Below are 25483 nucleotides of genomic sequence, written 5' to 3'. Positions count from 1 at the left end.
GATGAGGCAGATTTCCCTTTTAAAAAGCCATGCTGATTCCTCCTTGTCTGAATTTTTCTTTCTTCTATATATATTTACTTATTCTAGCTTTAGTTATATTTCCCAAAAGTTTAACCAGGGCAAACCTTAATTTAACTAGCCTGTAAAGTGTTGGCTCACCCACTCCTATTACTTTATAAACAGCTGGATTATGCAAATTTATCTTCCTTTAATTGACTGGATTTCAAGGGAGATATGTCTTTGCATTATAGTCATAAACGAATAGTATATACCAGGACTCTCTAAGGTTGGCAACTTTAAGCTTGGAGGACTACAACTCCCAGAATTCCCCAGCTAGCAACACGAGGGGTCTCCAAACTTGCCAACTTTCAGACTCCCAGAATTCTTCAGCCAGCCATTAAAGTTGCCAAGTTTGGAGATCCCTGTACAAGACTGGAGATCATGAAAAAAAATTTTCTGAAGTCAACAAGAGGAGGCACTAACAGATACAGGTAGTCCTCATATAGCAATTGCCTCATACAGGGTCCATTTGCAGTTATGCTGATGAAAAAGTAGCTTTGTAACCAATTTGTGCATTTACAATCTTCACAGGTCTTTAAAGCAAAGGAAAGCTGAAATACTGTAAGCAGTCAAAGTGTTACCTAGCAACCGATTTGCTTAATGACCAAAGTGTTGGTCCCAATTGTGATCGCTAAGTGAGGCTGCCTGTATGGGGATTATTTGCATGCACAATAAAACATTGCAAAACAATGCATCCTCAAATAGGAGGCCTTTTTTTTAAAAAAAAAAGAGAATTCTGAAATTCACATAATGAATCACACACAAATGATATCCAGTTATTGGAAATTCAAATATTGATCATGCATGTAAACAAAGTTGGATATGATGCTGAACAGAGCTGGGGGCAGAGTTAATGGTTTTTCTCCAAGTATGCAAACCACATTCTTGGTCTTCTAAGCTTGGATTTATGACAGGGCTTCCTATAGGTAGTGTATCTGACAGGGGAACGGATTCTTCCATTACTTCCCATTACTTCAATTCATCCATTGAAAGGGGAGTTATTGCTTTAACTGACTTGTCCCCCGAAACCAGGGACACCTATCTTTCTCCAAGGCCTTTTTTTATTATTATTATTCCCGTGTTCACTCACACGGGTTAGAAAGTTGAAGCACGCCACGACTTGTGGTTCTTGATCAGACAGACCCGAGCGAGGCGGGGATCCTCGGCTTGCCCCCGTTACTCATCGGGAGTTTTTACCCCCACCTCAGTCGGACGAGGCGGATCAGGTGAGAGGCCCCCTCCATAGTCTCGGCGCCTCCAACCTCGCTTCTCCCTTAACGGCCGAGGGGGGCTCCGGCGCCGCAGAGCAGCAGGAGGGGAGGAGTTGAAAGACCTCGAGGGGTGAGCTTTAACTTGTGGGGCGGGAGGCGGAGAGGCGAGGGCGCCGCTGAACCAGCCGCGGGGGGTGTTTGCCCGGCGTCCGGAGGAGGGCTTGGAGTCTCTCCGGCTCCCTTCCCACACCTGCCCGTCCAAGAAGCGGCGCGATCTTTGCTGCCTGCCCCGCCCCTCTGCGGTTCCCCCGAGGAGTCCCCTCCCCCGACCCGCTCAGGGGCTGCTGCTGCTGCGGCGAGTCGCGGCTCTGATAAAAGTTTTTGAGAGAAATCGAGCTTCACAATCGACGGCGAGTGCGCGGGGGGGAGCAGAGCGAAGCTTGCCGGCTCTTTGCCTCACGATGCGCCTCAGAGGCGCCGAGAACCGACGCCAGCCCGGTAGGTCCGCGCCGGGAGACGGAGGAAACGGGGGCGTCCTCCTTGGGTCAAGAACTGGAGGTCGCCCGTTGGAGCGCGGCCGGCTCGAAGGTCCCTGAGCCTCCCGGGGTGAGGGTGGGGTGGGGACAAAAGTCCCGAGGTGAGTTTTCCGGGGGGCCTCGTCGTGGCGGTTCGTGGAAGGGAGCCCTCGCGGCTGCATTTGGGAGTCCGCTCGGCTCTCGTCCCCGGGCTAAGAAGGAGCGAGCTATGCACACGCGCGCGGCCGGCAGCCTCTTCTCGCCTCCATCCCTAACTCGGATAGTTTATGCGCTCTCCGGTTGGAGGGTCGCTGTGAGGAGCAAAGGGAGTCCGGCCTCATCCGGATCACCCACGCGGAGCAAAACATAACGGGACAATCCCGCCGCGTGCAGAGGGTAAGTATGATTGAGGGATAAACCTTCGGTAAACTTTCCACGAGGCAGCAGCGAGGGAGCAACCAGGGAGCTCCCAAATATTCCACGCTTCAAAGGCGCTCTCATTTCGGGGACCGACGCAGATAGAAAATTCCCCACCCAACGCCGAATATGTCTATTCGGGTGCGTCGTAAGAGTCGGGGGGCTCAGTAGTCAGTATCTTTAGTCAACCCCCTGCCAGGAATCGTAGCTCCTCTCTTAGTAAGAGGGAGCGGGCTTCTCCTCAACCTCCCGCCGAATAAGACAGTTCTCCCAGCAGCATGAATCTCTCACTATTTTGCTGTTGACAATTTGGAGGGGGGGGGGCAGGTATCCATCTATGAGATTGGTTTTATTTATGCCTTAAATTTATATGGCTCTATCAACAGGTATTGTTGAACAGAATACCAAATAGAAACAATTTGGATTCTTTTTTAAATTAGGATGGACATATCTAGTGGATATATAGACGTAATTACATTTGATGTACAGAGAGAGAAGGAATGAGCCTCCACTGTAAATTCAGCTCAGAACTTTATGGCTTTTAAAATCTAACAGATGGATACAGTCTGACTTTTGATGAGCTGCAACTCACTGCACCCAGTGCTTTCGCTGCTGCAATTTCTGCACCTGTTTTCTATCCTCACCTCATATTGTTTCTGCAGGCTCTGCTGGGTCTTGTTACTTTAGTAGTGCTCCAACGCTGGCTGCCTTCAGCCTTTGGTCCCCAATCCGTGGCCTGGCCTGGCTTAGTTCATTAATTACCTAACACTTGGCAGAACTTCCACTTAATTAATACTAATGACAATCTGCTACATGTGCAAAAGAAAAGGTGGCTGCGGGAAGAGCGTGCCCAGTGCTTGAGCAAACAATATTTAGCAAAGAGTGTGTCCCATGTGAACTCTTATACAGAGATGGGAGTAGGGAAAGTGGGGGAGGGGCATTAACCATCTCCCTTCTAATCAAAGAGCAACATCCAGTTTACGTTGCAGCAAAGGGGGAGCGCAGTGGACACTGTTATTGTCCATTCAGGCGATTCGGTCTAAAATTTCTAGATGTATAATATAATCTCACAACATCCTCTGGTAAAATTAAGAAGGATCCTAGGAGAGTATCCTTGAGGTGTTTGAGTTCACATTGAAATTAGAGATGTTAGAAATGATTTTGCAGTGGGAATGAATTCCTGGCCCATCTAAAGATTAATGTTTGAGAGTGGACCCTGTCACGGCTGGGTTTACTGTCAATCTTATTCTTATCAATATACCATTTCATAAAAAACTTTCTAATGTGTCAGGAGTATCAGATAATAACCTTTGGTGCTCTTTGTAGCAGGATAATGGAGTGACAGCAAAATCCTAACCAAGTTGGTAGCTGATGTTTTTTTTGGCACTGTTGAGTGAGCTGTTCCGTTGACATCCTTAGTGAGAGCAAGGCAAGGATCTGATCATAGGGATATTTCAATGTATCCTTTCTTCATTGTCAGGTAAAGTCCAGACTTACAGCAATTTTATCAATTTTTTTAGCCCTACATGAAGAACAGGTTTTTTTTGTTTGGTTTGGTTTTTAGAAGTAGTTCTGAACTTTAGTCCTGACAAGAGTGAGAAGGTTTAGGTCAAAAGCCCATATTTTTGCTAAACTTGTTTTCTTCTTTTCAGCTGTGACAACATTTTGGTTCTTTTTAGCAAATTCTTAGAAAAGCTGCCTTTGAGCCAATAGTTCCCTTTTAATCTATTATTTGGTTTTCTAATATGAAATGGAGCACTGACATGACCTTAAAATGCCTTGAAAGACTTTTTCCTGTTTCTCAAAAATCGAGTCCCTGCCCCTCTGTAGCATGGACTGGAAATTTTGTATATGTATTTATGTTATACACCAATGTCTTTCAAAAGGGAAAAAGTAGAACAAAATTATGGAAAGGTCTAGACTGGTTTTAATACTAAAGCTGTACAGTAATACATAGTAAATAAATTATACAGAAATATAAGTATTCATATTTGTGAAAAATAGTATATTAGTTATTATCTGATAGGTACGCCACTTTTTAAAGGACTTTTAATTATTTGAACAGTTAGCATCAGGGGTTCAATGTCTGGGACGTAACGTTAGAACTCTCTCTCTCCTTCTCCCTCGCTTCCCCCCTCTATATCTGTCTGTCTGTCTGTCTGTCTGTCTGTCTATCTATCTATCTATCTATCTATCTATCTAATCTAATCTATCTATATCTATATATCTATATCTATATCTATCTATATCTATATCTACACACACACACACAAACGCACACATGTGCCTAGTAGCATCTGGATTTTACAGCCCATATCAGTAGCCCTAATATCCCAAAGAATATATCTGTACTGTATTAACATTATTTCCCAGTCTGGTGCCTTGCTGGTACACGAGACTACAACTCCCATTCTCCGTAGCCAGTTTTGCATTCTAGCTCTCCGTGCCTCAAAGCTTTAAATGGGTAAGAGGAGACGCATGTATCAAATCTGAAGAAAAACAGTTTGCAGAAGACGGTTACAGATTCCAAGCTGCATGTTGCCACTGAAATTATAAACATTTTCAGAGACCTCTCTCTTCTCTATCTTGAACTGTTCTATCTCTGCTTTATATGCTCCTTTTTAAACTGAAAGATGTCTAATATGGTTTGTAGATTTCCCATAATCCTTGCTTTCTTTATCTTGAGTGTAATTCATTAAAGCCTCCATGACTTGGAAAAGATCACCACTGTTATGGTTGCAAACATAGCAAAGAATCTGTTCTGTGCACGTACCAAATGATCCCGGTTGTAATAGAGAAAGGTCATGAGGCCATCCATGTTCTCATCTAATGTAACTGAATTCATATTGGAACATTGTTGATATGATACTTCCTCATGTCACAATTAGCATGAACCTGAGAGTAAACCCTGGGAATTAGGGATGAAGCAGAATTAGCTTTTCTGTTCTCTGACTCTTTCCCAGTATTTAATTTATAATTAATTACATTTATATTTTTTATAATTAAATACTGAATTTAATCAGATCTGGAAGCTTTCACTGATTCTTTCTGTATGTACGTAGTGATAAAGTTTTCTTTAGATAACTAGAATTTTTAAAAAGCACGAACCCTATCTATTGAAGTATATATGAGATATGATACACTATGCTTATTAGAGGGAGTTTATTGCATCTGTGCTGAGTTTTAGAGCTAGTTAAATGGTTGTGCAGCTGCTCCACTGTGTGGCCAAATCAAAGATTATTAATCCCCCAATATTTTTCACAGTAATCTTGATATTTTACCATGCCATTGAAAATGCTTGATCACTAGTCTTATACCATCGTGGTAAAATCTTAGCTTGGGCTGGAAAACTTTGACTTAGCTTGCATTAAAAGCATAGTTACCTGACTTCATCACTGTTCCATTACACAAGAAGGAACAGATTCATTCAATTCAGAAACTTCCCAGCTTTGCATTAGAATCTGTGGCCTGATCAGAACAAGTGGCAATTCAAACGAAGCATTGAACAATCTTTTATATGTTTACTTAGAATAAGTAACCCTTTGTGCAGCGGGGCTTCCAGTAAAGCATGCCTGTGATTCCAGGTGAGCAGAGCAATTCTATATTCAGAGCATTTTGTGATTCCACAGAGTGGCTGCTTTGCTTGCACACCTGCAGAACTTAATAAGTGTGATAGGAACACCAGGGGATGTCCTTCTTGTATCCTTCCTGTTGTTGTTTTCCCTCAAGAGAAAAAAAAAGTTTCATTTGGTTTGGCACATGGTGAAAGGTTAGAGGTCTTTGGCTGCAATCCCTAACCAAAGCCTATTTTGTGCATTCTGGGCTTTTACTAAGGTCGGGATTTCCTAACCTCAGGAGTGCCAGCTATGAAGTATAGCGGGGAGTAGGGGAACTATGAAATTGAGGATAGAAACAAAATACCCTATGCCACTGAGAACAGCACTTAAAGTCCTAACTCCGTTCTTCAGTTGGGTAGGCTGTGATTATAGCAACTCTAGTTAAGCAGATAACGAGTGTTCAGTACTTCAGGCACAAGAGACAGAGAGCAATTCCACTTTTGTATTTGTATATGGAGATCCAAACATAATGATGAAAGAGAGGAAGGAGGGGAGGGAATCCATCGCCTGTTCATGTTCATTTTTTATTCTTACCCTCTTTATACTATCATTGCAAGTAAAGAGCAATTTATACACCAATTCCAAAACTGGCATTAATTACCCTTAATTAGGAAGCATTTCATGAGAATGCAGATGTTACCATACTTACAAATCCAAGCTTGAATCTTCCTTGAATGCTGATGCCTCTAAGACATCACAGAATCAAAGGGGTTCTGTAGTGATTGGGAAGAGAATTGTGACTTCAACTTCTCCCCCCTTTAGAGAAAGATCTGGTGGTCCTATAGGATATCATTTGAGAAGGCTTTTCATGGCTAATTGTTTCTTGAAAATGTTCCAGTATTTCGGGGAGCAACATTTTTACTGCTGAGGTTCACTTTCCTTTGTGGCTCATCTGCAGAAAATTGCATGAAAGGCAATTTCATGGGGAGGGGCATATTTCTCTGGACCCTACAAAAGAGGAGCCCCATCCAAGTTATAGTCTACTACTTGCAATGATCCTCCGGATCAACACTTTTCATTCAGGGCAGTAACACTAACCAATAAAACTAATCCTAAGTGTTATTTGGAGTCCCTCACAAAATCTGATTAGGAGTTGTTGCTTTCAATGTCCCACAAGAAAAAAAAAATCACCCTCTTCCCAAATTACATTGACCCAGGATGCAGCAAGAAGAAAGTTGCAAGGGGGAGGAGAGAAAATCCAGTGAACATTCTGTCCCACTGCAGCTTCTGAAAAGTTTGGCTTTGTGCCACAATTGACTGGGCTTAAAAAATAGATGGGGTTGTGGCTGCCCAGTTCTTGCTTCCTGTCTGCCTGTCTGTCTGTCTACCTGTCTCATTCAATCTGTTTTATGTAGCAAACTAGGAGAGACTAATTTTATCAGAGGTTTCATCTGTTTGCTTAGACCAAGGGTCACACAAGATTTGAAGTTACCAAATGTCCCACTCTCTAGCAGTTTTTTTCCCTTTGACAGAAGGTATGAATGAATAAATTTTGACAAGTATTTATTTTTTATATTTCTACTTCTTCAAGTAGAACTAAGAAGTACAGTACAAATGATTCATTTCTCTCTTTTATATACCTAACATCTGTGATGCAAACTACAAGTAATTCTTCTTTAAGGATTGCCTTACTTAGCAGTCATTCACAACAGTGATAAAAATATAACTTTATACCAATCCTCACATTTATGATCTTCAGAGGTTTGTAAATCAAAGGAAAGCTGAAGTAAGTTCATAAACACAGTTGTGGTTACATGTTTATGTAAATTCTGAAGCATCCAGGTCATGGTTTCCCAAAGGTGCTTTTTCCAAAAACGCTGGACTTTGTTTTTCCTTGAAGACGCTTTGCTTCTCATCCAAGAAGCTTCTTCAGTTCTGACTTTTGGAAAAAGCGCCTTTGGGACAATTGCAGTTACATTTAGCAACCCTCTTCGCTTAACAACCAAGTTGCTGTTCCCAATCTTGGTCACTAAACAAGAATTAACTGTAGGTTGAAATAGAATTAACTGCACAAGTAAGCTTCCTGACTGGGTATTTTTGTACCAGAATATTCCAGGCTGCATCCTTACTTTTGGCTGTGCTTCTTATAGATGTGGCAGATGAAGTTTAGCCCCAAATTGTCTACTTTTGTGCAGTGAATAACAACCCAACATACTTTAGGATTTGAGCCCTAATATTGACAAATTTACTCTAGAGCTAACTTGCAACAAACAAACCCACCCGCTTTGGATGTGCACTTCTCCTCCATTGGTGTGGATAGCCAACTGGTTACTTTCGATTGCTATCCCTTTCTTTGTCAAAGGCCGAAGGAGTGATTGCTGAGCTACTGCCACAGGGCTACATGGTTCCCTGAAAAGCCTTGGAGCGATGGGAGGCCCCAAGCCAGGGTCCTTTGGATCCCATCTCCTCCTCTCCCTGTTGCCCTTTGTGCCTAGGTTCCAGGCTGGGTTGTGTCAACAGAGTGATTGCAAAGAGTTCTGTTTGAACAGGCCTTACTCACCATGAGACTTTGCAGCTTGGGAAGCAGCCTCAGAATAACAACTCCTGTTGTGTCACCAATCCCTGACCTACCCGGTTGGATGAGAGCCATCATCAGCACTTCCTCCAATGAAGTCAAACAGACGGGACTAGTTTTACATTGGAATGACAGAGCTGTGACTTCCCCTTCCCATCTCTGATGGTTTCTTCCCATCTTACAAGATTACAATGAAGGCTGTAAGATTACTGCTTTGGTTTAGAAAAAGATTAGGTAGCGGTCTTTGTCTGAACACGAGCATGTGCAAATGTGTCACCTCCCTACCCCACTCCCATGAGTGCTAGTGACTATAGCTCTTCTTCCCAATAGTACTGTCTTACCTAGGCAAAATAGGAGTGGACCTTGTTTTCATGCCGTTGTTGATTTTGAGGGGGGGGCGGGAAAGAGTAAAGCAAAGGGAACTGGACTGCAATAGAATATTCAGACAAAAGCTATGTGACCCATGAGCTCAGGGAACTGCCAAAATGTACGCCATCCAGGCCTCCTTCTGTAACTCATGACGTTGGAGCCAGTGCTCACTACAGGATACCTGGCTGGGATAACTGGCCAGGCCTTGGCACGCGAACTCTCGTTAACCAGCTCTTCACCAGCTGTGCTGGCCAGTCAACCCGCGTTCTTCCGTCTCAGCAAGCTGTCTTGTTGGAAAGTGCAGCTGGTTCTTCAGCAGCTGAATCAATCATTGATCCTGAACTCATGGAATTGGAAGGGCCCAAAAAACTCAAATCAGAATTGGCAGGCCTTCGGCGATGTTCCAAATCTTGATCTTAAATGTGGACGTTTTCCTTCCTGAATTGATTTAGAGACAAGATTCCTACAGTATATAAGATCAGAAGAAAAGTTATTTGTGCTATAAGGCAGGCAAACAAAACTGGAATTGGAGACCAAAACTGTGGTAGTACCAAGCCCTATTCAGATGAGAAGTTACTGTAGAAACCTTCCCCCACTTTAACATTTTCCATATGCATGGATTTCAATTCATAGGATGCTTTCCAGCAAAATGACCATTACTGTGAATTCAGGGAGTTAAAGCCTACGTATCTGGAGGAGCCTGGATCGGGGGAAAATACTCCCAGATTGTAAACCGCGTACATAGAGTCTCCCCTCTGGCTGTTCATTACAGTGACCAAGATGGGCAAATTCCAAACTCAATTACTTCTTATTCTTGGATTCCCATCATATATCCAGAGAAGGTACTCTTGGTTTGCATAGGAGGGATAAAATAGCAGAGCAGAAGAGCCAGAATCTTGGAAGAGCATCTTTTCTGTACAATGTCCTAGTATCGCTGTTTCAATGCCTTCCTTTTCTCGGTAATTGCTAAAGCAACATTTGTGCTACCGTTTAAAGATGCAGGCCTATGAGAAGTTTGTTTCTCCATCCCAAAATAGATACTATTATCTATCTGCATTTGCTCTCTATCCAGACTGTCTTTTTTTTTATCCTATTCTGCTTCCAGCTGAGCGCCAGCTTTTCCTATCTTCCACAGTCAGGCAGTTTTCCATCATTGTATTACAATATAAGGTAGGGACTGATAAGTTATTATGAAGAAGCTCCCCCACCCACCCACCCATTACCTTCCAAATAACATCGCCCATTGGAATGAGCTATTAAAAATCAGAACATTTCAGCCAACCCTAAAGAGCTCCTATGAAAGCTATGAAATACCATTAGCATTATGGTAAAAATTATTGCAAAAAAAGATTGCCGAGTGTCTGTCTTCTTTGGGCTAATCATTCCTGCATCCTGACAACCGGGTAATACCGAAAAATGAAACCATCAGATTTTCTGTTGCTATTTTACACACAGATATAGAAAAGGACTGGGTCAAAGAGATTACCCATCTGGCCATGGGGTTGTAGAGCTGTGTCAATTGATCCACTGTGATTTTTTCAGCCTGTTGTTTATATGCAGCAACCTGCCCGCAAGGCTAGTGAAGGAGAATGAAAATCAGAATTAAGGAGCAAGAGCTGAGGTGGAAAAGCAAGTGAGAAGAGCAGAGAGGCCAGCTGTTGAACACCTGCCAATGATGGATCTAGTGAGCTTCCCCTTAAGGAGGTTAGCTAAAGCTATTGGATCTCTATGGTTGGGAAAAAGCCAACCCCACACACCCCATCGCATCAATTCTTCCTCAGAGCTTCCCTTTACTCGCAGCCAAGCAAGGAAGCCCCTGCTGGGTTGGATTGCAGCTTCCATGCCAACCCAGCCATGGAGTATGTGCCATTAACGCACTAGGGGCTAATCCCATAGCATCTTAACAAGAGAGGACACCCCCCTTTCTTCCTATTCCTACAACCTTTATCTTGAGCACTGAAGATCAAGCATTAGTGAAATGTTGGCGCCTGAGTGTTGTTGCAGGTGTGATGGCGTATATGTGAGAAAGTAAGAGAAGAATCAAAAGTGGGAAGCAGCTCTGATCTTGCTTGTCTGCGAATGCCAGTGTCCTTCCATAGCATGGGCAAGGGTGGATGGTGAAGTACAGGTAGTCCTCGACTTACAATAGTTCTTTTAGTGACTGCTCAAAGATACAGCATCACTGAAAAAGGTGACATGACAATTTTCCATACTTACAACTAGTGGCAGGATTCAGCTGGTTCACACCGCTTCGGTAGAACCAATACCTAATTTTTTGCTGAGTTTGGTGAACCAGTTAGACATGTTCCGGAAAATCTGTGTTTTCCGGAACACATCTGGTTTTTGTTCAACTTCCTTCCAGATGGTGGTGCAGGAAACCTTTCCCAAAAGCTCAAGAGAGGACAACAGAAACCTTCGATCACTTCGCTCAGGCGAAAACTGTCTCAGGTGGTGTGGCCTGCGCATAAGGCAGCAGCCCAGAGCCAAAGCACTGGTGAAGCACCAGAGGGTTGGGGAGGATGCTGAAACGAGCAGGCATCCTGCCTGCAACGCCCATGTTGGCTGCCCCTTCCTAGCCAGAGCTGGAATGCCACTGTGTTTAAGTGCCGGTAGATGCCAGCCTTCTCCCTGGTGGACCTGGGCAATTCCTGGAGACAGATGAGCCCGTTTCACCTAGATGCCCTTGCTTCCTCCAAGCATTTCTTTGCCTACTTGATTTCCAGCTGTGTTGCATTTCTCTGTCATGTTTCTCACCGTTGTGTGCAGGGAAACAGAAGTTTGTGGGACTAAAAAGAAAGTTCCATTCAATTCCAAATTCACAAGATCTTGTTTTTGTTTGTTTGTGAGAAATTGGAATTGATTGACTGAACTTTTTTTTTTAGTCCCACAAACTTCTGTTTCCCTGCACACAATGACGAGAAACATGACGGAGAAATGCGATGGAGCTGGAAATGAGGTAGGCAAAGAAATGCTTGGGGGAAGTGAGGGCATCTGGGCAGTGGTGGGTGAGAGAAGCTCTGTAGCACAGCGCTGCAATGGAGAAACGGGCAATGGAGTGGCTGGCGCAAGGGAACAAGGAGGCCACTTTCTTTTTTTTCTTCTTCCTGCTCCTCCTTCCGCACCCCGTTTCTGATCTGGATGGCCTCCTGCAGCACTAATGCAGGAGGCGTCTGTCCTGTCACCCTTCCCCCACTTTCCGGCTGGCCTGCAGAGGAGAACTAGAGTGCTGATCTGGCCTTCGAAGAAATCCAGTTTGGCACCCCTGCTGTAGGCTTTTTATAAAAACATGGAAGACTGTATGCCCAGGTTTGAGGCCCCAAGTGTATTAAGAGGCCCATTTTCTGACTAACATCCATAGTAACCGTTTTACTTGGTGCCGTGGATATTTATTCTGTACTGTTTTAATAGTTTTTACGTCATAGGATGCATGCTGCCCAGAACCCCATGATTAGAGGGGAATCTATAGAAATCAAGTAAATAAATATGTACTCAGAGTAGGGCTATATGATGAAAATCTGTATTTTCCCGTTATCTCTTTGCAAAGGTCTGTTCCAAAAGAATTGACTAGAATTGTTCTTCTGTATACACCTATGTTTAAGTAAGCAACATTGATATTCAGAGTCAACATGCATGGGACCAAGCTGTACTTGTGTCACTGAAAGAGGAGAGAGGGATATCCTCTGAAATCAGGGCCACACTTTTTTAAAAAAAATCTTTATTGGTCATATTTTCATAATTAAAAACATATTTCCACTCATTGCAGAGTGTTTGTAACCATGTTCACTCACATTGACATATTCCTAAGTATGTAAATTGTTGCTATGTATTACTACAATTATGTTTACATTCAATTTGTGACATATATTCATATATTTACATAATTATTTACATAGTTATGCACAATATTATTTCATCTTACTATAACCTTTCTTTCATTTATCTACTTTACGTCTACCTTCTAGCCAGTTGTACCATAGGTTCCAAATTTCATGGTACTCTGTTTCTTCCCTCTCTTTTATTTCCATAGAAAGCCTGTCCATTTCTGCGCATTCTAGAATCTTTTTTTATTATCATAGTCTCGGAATATTATCACATTTCTAATTCTGGGTGTAGGTACCACACTTCTTAATAAAATAAATAGGAACCCTACAAACATCAAAGAGAGCAGATCCTGAAATTGAAGCATCCAGCAAAGAAGATCTGTATATTCTGTCTGTCTGTCTCACTGACTGTATCTCTCTCCCTCTCCCTCCTCAGTTTCTGTCTCATCGGTCTATCTGTCTATCTATCCTATCTACCTTTTATCTATCTATCTATCTATCTATCTATCTATCTATCTATCTATCTATCTATCTATCTATCTATCTATCTATCTATCCATCCATCCATCTATCTATCTATCTATCTATCTATATCTTTTATATATCTATCCTATCTACCTTCTGCCTGTCTGTCTATATCTACCTATCCATCCTATCTATCTTTTATCTCTATCCTATTCTTTATGTCATGCAAAGGTGACAAAACATGAAAAGTTTAATTCAACTGACAGTCACAAGAACCAATGGCATTTACTGGAGAGTTCTTCAAAAACCCAAATGAGAAGCCGATAATATTTTAAGATAAATGTAATTAAAACTAGTCTGTAATCATAAGATTAATAATTAATTTGATAACTTTGCAGAAAGATCCTATAGGATGTGAAACCCCGCATCCAAAATAATAACAACGGCATAACATTTTGCCACAAACAGAAAAACTTAAAACAGAAATTATGAAATTATAGAATAAATTACAGGAACAGCATTAAATCAGTGATAAACCCTTTTAAGCTTGGTAAAAAGTTACTTCTGTGAAGTCATATACTATTTCTGATTGCCTTTCTACATTCTCTTGCTATTGAGCATGGACTTAATTTGGAGTTTTACTCCATTTCTTCTGTTATTGTTTTTTTTAATAATTATTTTTCCTAGATCTTAAGGTCTCCCTCCCACTCTCTGTCCAAAGAAGTGCAGAGGTTACATTTTTATCACTGTAGTGGACATCACTCTCTTCTTCTCCATAGAAAAATCTAGTAATACAAAGTATATTAAATAATGATACTAACTCACATTCCAGGTTGTATCACTCTAGCAGGCAGCAGCCAATAGACTGAGAAGAGAAAAAGTTTAGTGTGATAACATACCATTACACCATTTTTGTTTTATTAAAAGGTTGTGGGGTAATGAAAGAAGATATATAAAATAGCCACAGATTTCTTGCTCTAGCCTTATTTCTTCATTACTCTTGGATAGTTCTGAAAAATACTATAAGTTGCTTAATGGAGGAAAAATCTCTCCTTGACTATTAAACCAGCTAACTAAAATGGAACTTCCATGTAACACAATAATAGCACCATGTATTTGTCCACAAAATGTTTTAAGTCAGGACTGGACTGCCATTTTCAGGGTCAGAGCTGCACTTTAGTGTCTTCGAAATCTTTGGAGTCCTGAAAATTGCAGGAGGGGTCATACAGATGCTGTGATCAGGTCATTTTTTTTCAAGAAGAAATTAAGGCAGAAAAAATAGTCTTAACGTGCTTATATTTCCCCATAATAAACATGTTTATTATGCTCTTCCCTCCAATTAAAAATATGATAGCGCTACCAAAAATCAATGGCTTTGATGTCAAAGTTTGGCCAGGGTAATTTGGTGATACTCTGAGGAGTGCAAATTGGGATTCACACACCATGCTCCATTTGTGTGGCTTTGAAATGCTGTGCTAAGCCAAGAATGAGAAACCCAGCAGCTTGAAGTAAGAGATTTCAGCTACCCCAAAATATGTTCTTGGTATGCAGAATCTCTTCCAGGAGAGAGGAATACTGCCTAACTTTCCTTTGTTTCTTTCCTGTAACAAAATCTATGTAAATGCCATGGGTGCTAAATTGTACAGGGATTCCTGCTTGGTGCTCCTGTTAAGTTTGATTCTGGGGACTTATTTCTGGAACTGTAAATGGATCCGGGCAAAGATGGGAATTGAGAGACATTTTGGAGGGACATGGCTTGGCTTGGTGGGAGTGGCTTGGTGGGCGTGGCAGGGGAAGGATACTGCAAAATCTCCATTTCCACTATATATATATTTTCTTAAGTTTTTGCAGGTACTTACATGTATGGTATTCAGCCTTGTTTGGGTATTTTCCCATGTCATTATAGTTGTGCTTTTAAAGTTGTAGCAACGTTTCGGCAGAATCTCATCTGCCATCATCAGGCTTCTGTATTGACACAATACAGAACACAATACAGAAGCCTGATGATGGCAGATGAGATTCTGCCGAAACGTTGCTACAACTTTAAAAGCACAACTACAATGACGTGGGAAAATACCTGAACAAAGCTGAATAATATATATATATTTGGTGACATTTCGGCGAGGTCCCACTCGCCATCCTCAGGCTGGTGCTTTCAGCTTCGTACCTGCTTGCACTGGCATGAAGCCAAAAGCACCAGCCTGAGGATGGCGAGTGGGACCTCACTGAAACGTCACCAAGATACTCTTAATCTTACACGGGAAAAGACACACCTAGACCTACATATATGCCATGACCATCATTTTCTTTTGATGGTCTTCTTTTGATCATTTTCTTTTGAGTACAGGGTTCCCCCTGTCTCCATCCTCTGAGACAATGGCAGAAATCAGTAGAAATTTTATCCTGGCTAGGATTAACAGAGAGGTTCTATTTTTCACAGTTAGGTTCTAACTTTATTATTAGCATTGAAAAACAAATTTCTTCAAGATCATCTCGGATGATGAGGTTTCACCCAGTGATATACCCAGAGCTCACTTAATCTTGTTTTTGATTTCTAATCCTTGTCCTATGCACACTCCTGTCTTGCGATACATTGCTAAAATGTACAATGGGGCTAATTCCTTATATAATCGTCACCAAACGCCATCTCTTTGGGATGCTCTAATAATGAATTCCTGCCGTGGGCGGTGGGGTCAGAGCAAGGTCTCTTCCAGCACTTCCATTCCCATGGCGTTATAATTTATTCAGAAAGGAATCCCAGAGTAATGAAGGGTGTTCTCAAATGGAGGGTTGTTAGTATTGCCAACCATAGTTGTTCTATTTTAAAGTAAAACTCATCCCATACATTTCAGAAGGGTAAAAAAGGGAGTCCCTGCAGATCTTCTTCTGCTAGTCACTGCTGACTGTAGCAGGCAGTGCTCATCCATTAAGCCAGTGCTGTCCAAAGCCGTTTCCACAGTCATGTGGCCAGCATGATGTCAATATTTCAGAAATATAGTGATTTATTTGTTTGCATATTGACTATGAGATGGGAAAATTGTATAATACAGGCCCTGGATAGCATCCATTTTTAATGCCACCAAATGGTTCATCCATACCGCACCAAAATTGGTAGATAAAACTTTCAACATTTTTTTTAAAAAAGGAACAAAATAGAGGTGTAGTGCACTATCAAAATTTAGTGCATTGATTTGGCCCATTAATCACCTAGCCAAGTCTGAAAGTCTCAGTTCTGGCTCTAGGAATCACTCACTAGGAGCTTGTAAGCCATGGATTCCACTCCATCTCCAAATTTTGAAAAGTAAAATTGGAGCTTCTCTGGCCATGAGGGTTGCCTGCTTTTTGTTATACATCATCCAGATGTTTAGTATAGTGAGCAGTGCTATTCTTGTCCTTTCCTTCATTCTTTAGTCATGGCCTCATGTATTCTCCTGGAACTATGAATCAAAAACCTTCTCAAGATCATTTAGCCTTGTGTTATGATGATCTGTGCAAAGGCAGCTGTACAGTGATACGTTTTAGTCTGTGCGTAAAAATAACATTTCAACCAGTGCATCTCCAGTCTCTTGAATGGATAGAATCCAGAGCTCTCTGTCTGATAGGAACCACCAGACATGTAGGTCAAGCCTCCCTCCAGATGGTTCATCAAATTAAATGAGGCTAAAAGTGAAGATAAGACATCAAAAGCAAAGGTAACTGAAACTGTGTTGCAGGATAAGTCACACATTTAAATTTGGACCATGAAGTAATCCCAGAGATACGCATGCAGTTCTCTTTCTTGAACTCGGCAATTCTCTGGATCTAATATGGGCACTTGTAGTTTAGAATCTTGCACAGAGGTCTGACAAATAGGCAGAAAAGAGTTGCTCCTAAAATAAATTTCATTTCCATAACCTCTTTATTTTTCTCCCCTAAAAGTTACTGTTCTACTCTCCTTCCCTTTCAGTAAAGTTGTAGAATGGCACTGACCCATTTCAAACCACATAAACATTTATTTAAGGGGCTTTCTTTCATTTCAACTTCCCCATCCCCAATTTGTGGCTTTAAGCTCTTCCACATGTTCAAAGATGCCCCACTTGCTATGTTTGGAAGAGGTCTCAGGATGCAGCATTGGCTTATTCCCAGACCACCTTGGAGATAGTTTTTTTGTCTGTAGCTGATCCAATTTTAATGTTTTCTGTCTTTCTGCAGCACAAGTCTTGGCATACAAATGATTTATGACCTCTCATTCATGATCTCTGGGAGCAACGTAATAACATTTGTAAACTGCTCAGAGAGTTCTGGAAAGCACTATGGAGCAGTATATAAATCTAAGTGCTATTGCTATCTCAACTAGTGAGAAGATAGGGATTAGCATCTGCTACATTCCTCTTGGCTATTTGAGGCTGCTAAGATGCATCTCTCCTTCTCCATCATTAATTACAACCCTCGATGGCCCTTTTGGCTTGGCTGTAAAAACAAAACAAAACAAAACCCAAGAGAAATATACAAGTGCATTTGCCACAATGATTTCTGCATTTTTGCAGCCCAAATAGGGATAACCCAAGTGATAGAACTCTTCATATACTTTAAAGGATGTCATAATGAAGAAAAAAAAGATTGAGACCTATTTAAGGCACACAATAATGCAATTGCCTTTCAGGTGGATCCTGTTTGAGTGTTAAGGGGGTAAAATTCATAATAAGGAATATTTTAACAGTGGAACCAGTTACCAAGAGAGGTGGTGGGCACTCATTCACTGGATGTATTCGAGCAGAAAATAAATAGCCATCTGTTGAGAAATTGTAATTAGGACTCTTGTGCTCAGCAGAGGATCGGATTTGATGGCCTAAATGGTCTCTTCCAACTCTGTAATTCTGTGATTCTGAGCTTGTCATGGCAGAAACTTTCATGGACTGGCTTTCACTTCATCAAATGAAACTGAGGAAGTGGACTCTTATCTATTATGCCCTAAATGTGTCAGTCTACAAGGGCCCATAAGACTTCTTTTTGTTGTTGTTTGTTGCAACAGGGCAGCAGAGCTATCTATAACTCTCTGGATAGGTTCAGACAGAGAGAAGAGAACCACCTCTCAAGGATGCACTCATCTGAATGTTTGCATAGAGCAGGGGATTGTGTTTGATGGCCAAAATAATTCTGTGAGGAGCAATAACCCAACATGTCAGTTACTAGCAATCTTTGCTGGAAAGTTACACTGGATAACTTGAGATTTTACATGAAGTTTCCTGTCTCCAAATATCTCGTTTAGGCAGGAATGTAGTTGTGATTGTCAAATATTATCAGTTTTGTCACGAGCTTATATAAAACCTGGTTTGGAAGGAGAAAGCCTATTAGGAATTATTGCCTATTATTGTGCTTTCATTTAAATTATACTCTTTATACTTTAATTACTGCCATTAAAGGTTTTTTCTGGAATATCAAGATTTTGCTGCATTCTTGCAGTTTATAGAATATTAGTTGATGGAAGGAAAAGGCCTAATTTAAAACGTTAAAGAGTTTAAGATTCAAGGATCCAATAATTGGCTAATTTTCTGAAGCAAATACATAGAAAAGATGGAAACAAGTGGAAAGAAAGCCTTTGTGCTTCATGTTATGTATTGTTTCATAGGTAGATGCATTATGATAATGAAGCCTTATGATGCACTAAATAATTTAAATGGCTTTAATCTGTTAAACGTTTTGCTTATTAAGGATGAAATTGGAATGCTCAACTAGTGTAGTTCAATTTATGGATAATCTGTTTTCAGTGGAAGTTTCCAGCGTTTATGGAGTAATGCAGGGGTTTTTTTTTTCCTTCCTTGAGCGTCCTTTCCCATTTTAATTGATAAGCAAAAAAGTAATTGTAGTTTTACAATTGCATTTTATAATCTTGCAAGATAGATTGAACTTTGACAACATGAGTTTTCCTTTCCTAACCCGCTATGCTTATGTCATGAATCAGTAAATTTGGGTGCTGCGGAGAATCAGTTTTAGGAAGTCCTTGATACTTTCTTCCCGGGGGCCAGGGTCATTAGCCTGCACAACAGGGTCATTAGTCATTAGAGCACGTTCACCAAGCATGGAGAAGAGAGGCCACTCCAGCAGGGAGAACACGTTTCCAATTACTGTGGTTGAGCTGAGCACAATCAACGGGTGTGTCTTCCTTTCCCTCTTCCCAAGGCAGACTCCAAAAACCATTAGGAGGGCCTGAGTAGTAATACAGCTTGGGTTAGACTACTTGGATGTGTCTGGTACAAAGAAACTGGCTTCTGTCCAGAAAATCCCTGCCCAACAGGACTGGGCTGGAGCAGGAAGAGGCCCTTTCAGTTCAGGGACTGGGCCAGGAAAGTAGCATGTCCAGCTGGGCTAAGGGACATCAAGAAGCACAAACTGAATTATTTCTAGGAAGGGCAGATTTAGAGCAAGGGTTCTCTTTTGCTGGAAGAATCTGCAGCTCCCAGGATAGCGTGTGACTGGGCTTCCTTAGAGGGTACTTCTCTGCCAGCAAATACAGTAAAAAAAAAAAACTCTTCCAGTGGAAAGCTAATGCAGAATAAAATTAGGCTGTCCTCCCAATGCATGCATATATCAATATCTCTGCAAATTCCAGCAACCCCAAAGGCTCTTAAATTCTCCTGGGTGTGGAATTTGAGACCATCTCCAGATGTTGCAAGTTGAAAAAGGGTTTCTTCTTCTTCTTCTTCCTTCACAACAAGGAAATCTGCATTGAAGTTTGATAGGAGCACCAAAGGGGCAGTTCCCAGTAGTGAAGGGGGTGGCTCTTTCTTATCATTTTGGCTTTGGACTGGAGATATAATTGCCAGAGGGGGAATTTGCCTGGGCCAAGGAACCTGAGCCAAGGTGAGCAGGGGCTGTACAGGCTCTATCCAATTAAGGGACACGTGTATTTGTCTATCTTATTTTAATATGGAGAAAGCTCCCAACATCCCAACAGAACGGACAGCTCTTGATGCTGCTAGCTTCCTCCAGCCTCTCTGATTAATGAGCTTTCTAGCTCTCAGGCAGCAGCAGTTAGACGCTATTCAGAGGAAACATGATTTTTCCCAAGGATAAGAATAACTTAATTTGACGAATAAATAAATAAAAAATAAAGTACTGGGAGCAGGATAGAACAGGGGGTAGGGGTGGTATTTTTGCTGTGGATTTAATGGAGAATTTTAAAATACACTGTGAAGACAGAGAGCTGGACGCAAACTACCCAGTCCTGATCAGTAAGACTCTGGTTCTGCCTTCAGTGTGTAGTATTTAGATGTAGAGCATCAAATCAGGGAGTTCAAGGCTTTATTTCCAGGGCTGAGCCCAGCAGGGCAGACTTCACCTAGAGAAGATATTGACAGTATATCCAGAAATTCAGTAATAAATATATCAAAATATTAGGGCTTATTTTAGGCCAATAAATGCTATTTTTTTCTGTTTACAGTGCATCATTCTTTTCTGGCAAAATCATAGTCATCCCTTTTTCTGTTGCCTCCCAGCTAAAAAAAAACCTCAATCATTTTGTGACCTTTGTTGGCCTAATTAAAATGGGACCCTAATAAACATGTTGTATGTAGACACCCAGAGCTGCCTTGGCCGAAACGGGTAACTGTAGAAATTTGTTAAATAAGTAAATAATATGGACTTTTCAACTCCTTCACTTGCTATCTCGGTCTTAGAAGCACCACGCAGAGATCTCCTGCACATTATGTAGCCCATGGAGGAGGGCTAGTTACTTATAAAACACCTCAGGGGCATGCATGTTTCCCTGCAGCTCATCAGAGAAAGCTTCTTTCATGAAGACATGAAAATTAGAAACAGCTTGATCAAAGTCACTTGTGGACACGGGAGAAGAAGGAAACAGTGTGGCATTACATGGTAGAAAGGCAGGTATCCCATGCCACGTCCAAACTAGAGAAGACAATAAATTTATGTCAGTGCATCCCTAAACATTTTGCTCTACTATTGTAATGGAAGTTCTGAAACAAGGAAGCATAACTCAAGGCTTTACATCTATTTGGCTCCATGAAGCTTTTAGCTAATAATACCAAACATTAAAATCTGACTATCCTCCACTTGTGAATCTATTTATCTCTTTTTTTAAAAAAAGTATTCCACAGTAACTTTATCTTAATCCTCAAGAATCACTTTTCACAGCTCTTTAAATAATCGTTTCACTCACCTGCCACAAATGTTTACATGCGTTACTATATTCTTTATATAACATGTGCTTATACGCATTTGTATGATGCAGGCCTGTGTTACATTCCTAAAAAAATATTCTTCCACAACACTGTGTAGTTGTTAAAAGCGTTACCTAGTTGAAGTGGAATTTCCTTATTCCTGTGAAAATGGAGTAGGGGACACATGTTAGTTATGAAACACTCCAAAGTAGAGAGACAGCCAAAAAGAAAATAACCAAGTGCCATGTTCTACCCTCTAATTGTTTTTCCCTGGGAAAAACAACCAATTCTGATATGCATATTTCTACATAATGTGGAAAGCCCTTGATTTAAACCTCATCTTGGATAATACTGATCTAATATCCTGGACTCTGCAAAAAATTTGGAGGATGTTATATATGCAGTGCTCTGATTTTCAACAAACAGTTCTCAGTAATCATTAAATAGAAGAACTATTTTTAGTTACTAAAACCGACAACTAATTCACACATTATCTCCCTCCTAATCCACGGGTCTAAAATCTCCACAGCTCTTTTTGTTTTACACAATTATGTCTTACTTTCACCCTGGTTGCAAAAGTGGATTGTAATGAACAATAACGTTCTCAAAATCAAATTGAATCAAACTTTATTATGGTCATAAACCAGCATAAGGAATGGGAAGGTAATATAATTAATACAAGAAGGTGTACGAGCAAAAAGGTTGTGAAAAGTGTAGGAGGCATAAGAGATGACATCAAAAAGAAAATGAACTAAACGTTCAAAAGCGGCTATTCCATTAAACGTTCTGTGGTGCCAGACCTTATAGCTGAGTGCTAATTGGGAGCCAGAAGTCATTGCTCTGCTGCCCGGAGCCTAACAAGATTGCATGCTGTGCTTGGATTGATGCCTGAAAGCAGCAGGCAGTTTATCCATAGAATATTGTATATCACACCAAAGCACACAAGAATAGAAAGCCCTTGTCTTCAAAGAGGAAAAGCTGAGCCTGCGCTGCAACTACTGAGAAGGCTCTGGCATCTTCCAATCAAATGCAGACCAGCCATAGAGCGTGGCCTTCAGTTTTAAAATCACTTTGGGTTCAAGCTGAAGAGGGCAAAAGGAAAAATACAAAGCATATGTAGAAAAAAAAATTTGTAAAACACGAGCAAATCAGTAGCTTTCATGCGTGGAAGAGAAAAATGCATCAAGGTATAGACAGTATTGCATTACAGACTCAAAGGATTTGTGCTTTGGAAATTGGTTTGTGAAACGGCCACGCAGGTATTCACACACAGAATGCTCAGGTCAAACCGTTGAGTTAGACTTTCTATGGCTGAAAAAAATCGTATTTATGCATTGCCATTTAATCATATCAGAGAAGGCCCAGTTATTTCTATAGTGACTGAAGGATCACCAAGTGCTCTGGATTTATGCTATTCTTGCCTGTATCAGTGGATGCTGGTTTCACTATAGGTTCAAATTATTGTGACCCACTTAGTGGATTCATTGTGATCAATAGTGATCTACAAATGCCTTAAATTAATTTACTAGATGAGTACGTTGTTTCCATGAGCTGTGAAGGGGAAGGAGCAAGAATTATTAGTCACAGGTACTCCTTTTCTTACTAAAACAGAACTGGATTAATCACATCCTGACAATTTTGGAAAGGTGCTGTTGCCTTCTAGGACAAGGGGATGTTTTGCATGCTCCCAGCTTTCTGGTTGTCCTTTTCCATCTCTCAGAGAATACTGGAGAATGGGAAATTCTAGTGTCTGGCAGGAAGTTGCTTCCTCCAAGGTGCCAACTCTAAGCCAAGGGCTTTTTGCTTCACGGGGTAAGTGGAGCAGCCCCCTCTTAATCCAAGCAGAGCTCTGGCAGTATCTGGTGCCAAAAGTTTGGCCTGTTGTTGCAAGGTACCCAGCAAAGAATAGCTTGTTTGTCTGGAGCACTGCAGTCCCATTCAGAAGCCCTTTAACCAGATTAGAGAAGGATTGAAGGCATTAGTTCATGAGTGTCTTGGAGTTTATTCTATATGAACACAGGGCATTGCCCAACAGCCCATGGGAACCCAGCATAGCTTTCCAGCCAGGAAGTCTGATTCTGGGCACATGGGGGATTTTGTCAGCCACGGGAAGGGGGCTCTTGGGTTAGGAGACAACAAGGCCTGAAAAGCCAGGCATCCCTGGAGGGTGTTAATGATTAACTGCCTTTTGAGTCCTGACTGGACCGTGCCAGGAGCTGTAAACAAGCCAGAGCAGTGCTGGCACATTCTCCCTCATCCCTCCCTATTTTCTTGGACAGGGACTGGGGGGAAGGTGGGGGTGGGGGAGAGATACCAGCTGAATCAGGAGGAGAGAGAGTCGCTGCTTCTGGCTTGAATGCAAGGCCTGTCAGTGGGATGGAATGCAGAGAACAGTGTCCACGAGATCAGGACTGAGAGGCCATCCAATCCCCTGTGCTCAGCAGACCTCAGCCCCTCCGTCTTGGTAGCCCAAGGAACATAACCTTGCTTTCCCATGCACGCTGTTACATTTGACCTTACTAACATGCAAGCACTCAGGCACATGGGCTTTGGGTGTCATCCTCTTATTGCTAGCGTACCCAGAGATTGCATAGCTATACTACCCTCTGCTGGTTCCCCCAAACAGCACAGTTCCTGTATATCCCTCACATAACTTCCTCTTTAATCCCCAGACCTGTCTCTAATGCATTTTATTTTCTATGCCCTCTGTCCATAGACAGAGAATTTACCATGCACACATCACACAACTAACTTACCGTCCAGAGCACTGCAATTCTTCCGCTCCCTGGCAAGGGGAACGTGTCAGTCAATACTGCAGGCCAAGGTGCCTTTCCAGGAAAATTGAGGTGGCCGTCCTGGTTCCAGATGTGCTTTTAGTCATGGGGTCCATTGCTGGATCCTCTGTAAAGAAAACTTCCAGCTTTATTTGTTTATATGTACTCTTTTACTTGGCTGCACATTATTCTTTGGCAAACGTGCGCTCGTCTGTGAGTGAGGTATGTAAGTCTCTGCAAGGCGAGACCACACTAGGGTTCTGAGGCAACATAGTCCTTGTGCTTGCAACTCTAAGCACTCCGCGGTGGAACCAAATCCAGCTCAGAAATAACTCCCCTTCCCCCAACGGGCTCCAATTGCAATGGCTGGCATCCGAAGCAGCCCCCTAAGTTGGGCGTCCTCCACTCCCTCTGGCTCCAGTGTGGGAGGCCCCAGCACCAACCAGAGAGAGTCAAAACACTAGTAAGTCCTTAATATCTAACCTGGGAGGAGGCTCAGCAGCCATGTTTATTCCTGACAGGTTCCTTTCAATCCATGATTTGCTGGCACTAGATTGACTATCTGGATGTAGCCCAGCAAACCCTGTCTCCGCCTGCGTCATCAACCTTGGAGACACGCTCCTGAAGCTTGGAACTAACACTTGAGCAGCGAGGAGCACGCAAGCATAAGTAACTTTGCTTTCCCCCTTCCTATTTCTTTGCAGGACACTTGATAAAACAGCAGTAGGACATCTTGTAGGATACCAACAGCTCCAGGAGCATCCCTATGCAGTTCTGCAGCCCTCCAGAGGGATGTCCCAGTCACACCTTCTCGGAATCCTACTTGCACTGGTGCTCTGCCTTCAGGTAAGGATTCCTCCTTCTTTTCTGGCTGTTTCAGATCAAACACACAAACATCAAGCAGGCCGGTCCACCTTTTTTTTTTCTTTTCCTCAGGGAGCTTCTGCCCAGGTTATGGAATATGTATATGAATATGTATATGAAAGTTGGAAGGCCTACAGTGAAGAATGTCATCGCAATATGAGCCTTTGGCCACCATCTACTGGTGAGACAAGGTCCCCCTGGAGATTGACTATCAGTGACAATTTATCTGAACAAGGACAATGAAATAGGGGCAAGCATTGACAGTTTGTCAGAGTGTTTACTGATTTTCTTCCAGCTTATTCTGTTAGAATCATATGCTTTTGAAAGCTGGGATCCTATGCTTTTTTATAACATCCTGAAAACTATTATGCAAGAAGTTTGAAAACTGGAGGAATGGGGAAAGACATCCTAGAAATAGTATAATGCAACTTAGCAGACTACTTTTTTACTTGAGAGTGATGCATTCATGAATGTACAGACACACACAAATGGTTTCAAGGCTGAGTTTTATGAATGAAGTACAAGGCAGGAACTACTAGGCAAGCATATAGGTTTCACACATGAATAAAGCAGGGGGAATGATCTCACAGATATATCTTCAGTACAGCTTATTTGAGTCAAGTCTAGTGAAATCCCCCAAAGAGTTTATTGGATAAAATATTTTAGGTCCACAAGATAGATGCAAGACAAAAGATA

General features: G+C 41.8%; 1 protein-coding gene and 1 long non-coding RNA gene across 5 annotated transcripts in view; one reads left to right on the top strand and one right to left on the bottom strand.

The window, feature by feature from the left end:
* Nucleotides 1-1271: 1271 nt before the first annotated feature.
* GCGR (glucagon receptor) overlaps nucleotides 1272-25483 on the top strand; it is a 36455-nt gene continuing 12243 nt past the window's right edge. Inside the window, exons 1-3 of one of the 3 annotated variants that reach the window (XM_087922976.1) lie at nucleotides 1272-1401; nucleotides 24628-24769; nucleotides 24860-24968. In XM_087922976.1, the coding sequence (XP_087779102.1) occupies nucleotides 24716-24769; nucleotides 24860-24968 (163 nt within the window). In that variant the 5' untranslated portion in view covers nucleotides 1272-1401; nucleotides 24628-24715. Of the gene's footprint in view, nucleotides 1402-1434; nucleotides 2183-24627; nucleotides 24770-24859; nucleotides 24969-25483 lie in introns of those variants that run through there. The other 2 variants (XM_026701839.2, XM_087922975.1) reach the window with 2 other exon arrangements.
* LOC148127013 (uncharacterized) lies at nucleotides 15276-24451 on the bottom strand. 2 transcript variants are annotated; one of them, XR_015741359.1, is made up of 3 exons: nucleotides 24407-24451; nucleotides 23906-24050; nucleotides 15276-15358 (listed from the first exon to the last, which is right to left on the bottom strand). It is a non-coding gene; the product is annotated as an uncharacterized LOC148127013 (long non-coding RNA). The 2 variants fall into 2 exon arrangements; XR_015741360.1 differs by lacking the exon at nucleotides 15276-15358 and adding an exon at nucleotides 20269-20308.

This window comes from Pseudonaja textilis, chromosome 2 (genome assembly GCF_049901715.1).
Source record: "Pseudonaja textilis isolate UNSWEBS1 chromosome 2, rPseTex1.2, whole genome shotgun sequence".
NCBI lineage: Eukaryota > Metazoa > Chordata > Lepidosauria > Squamata > Elapidae > Pseudonaja > Pseudonaja textilis.
This window is presented reverse-complemented; position numbering and strand designations above follow the sequence as displayed.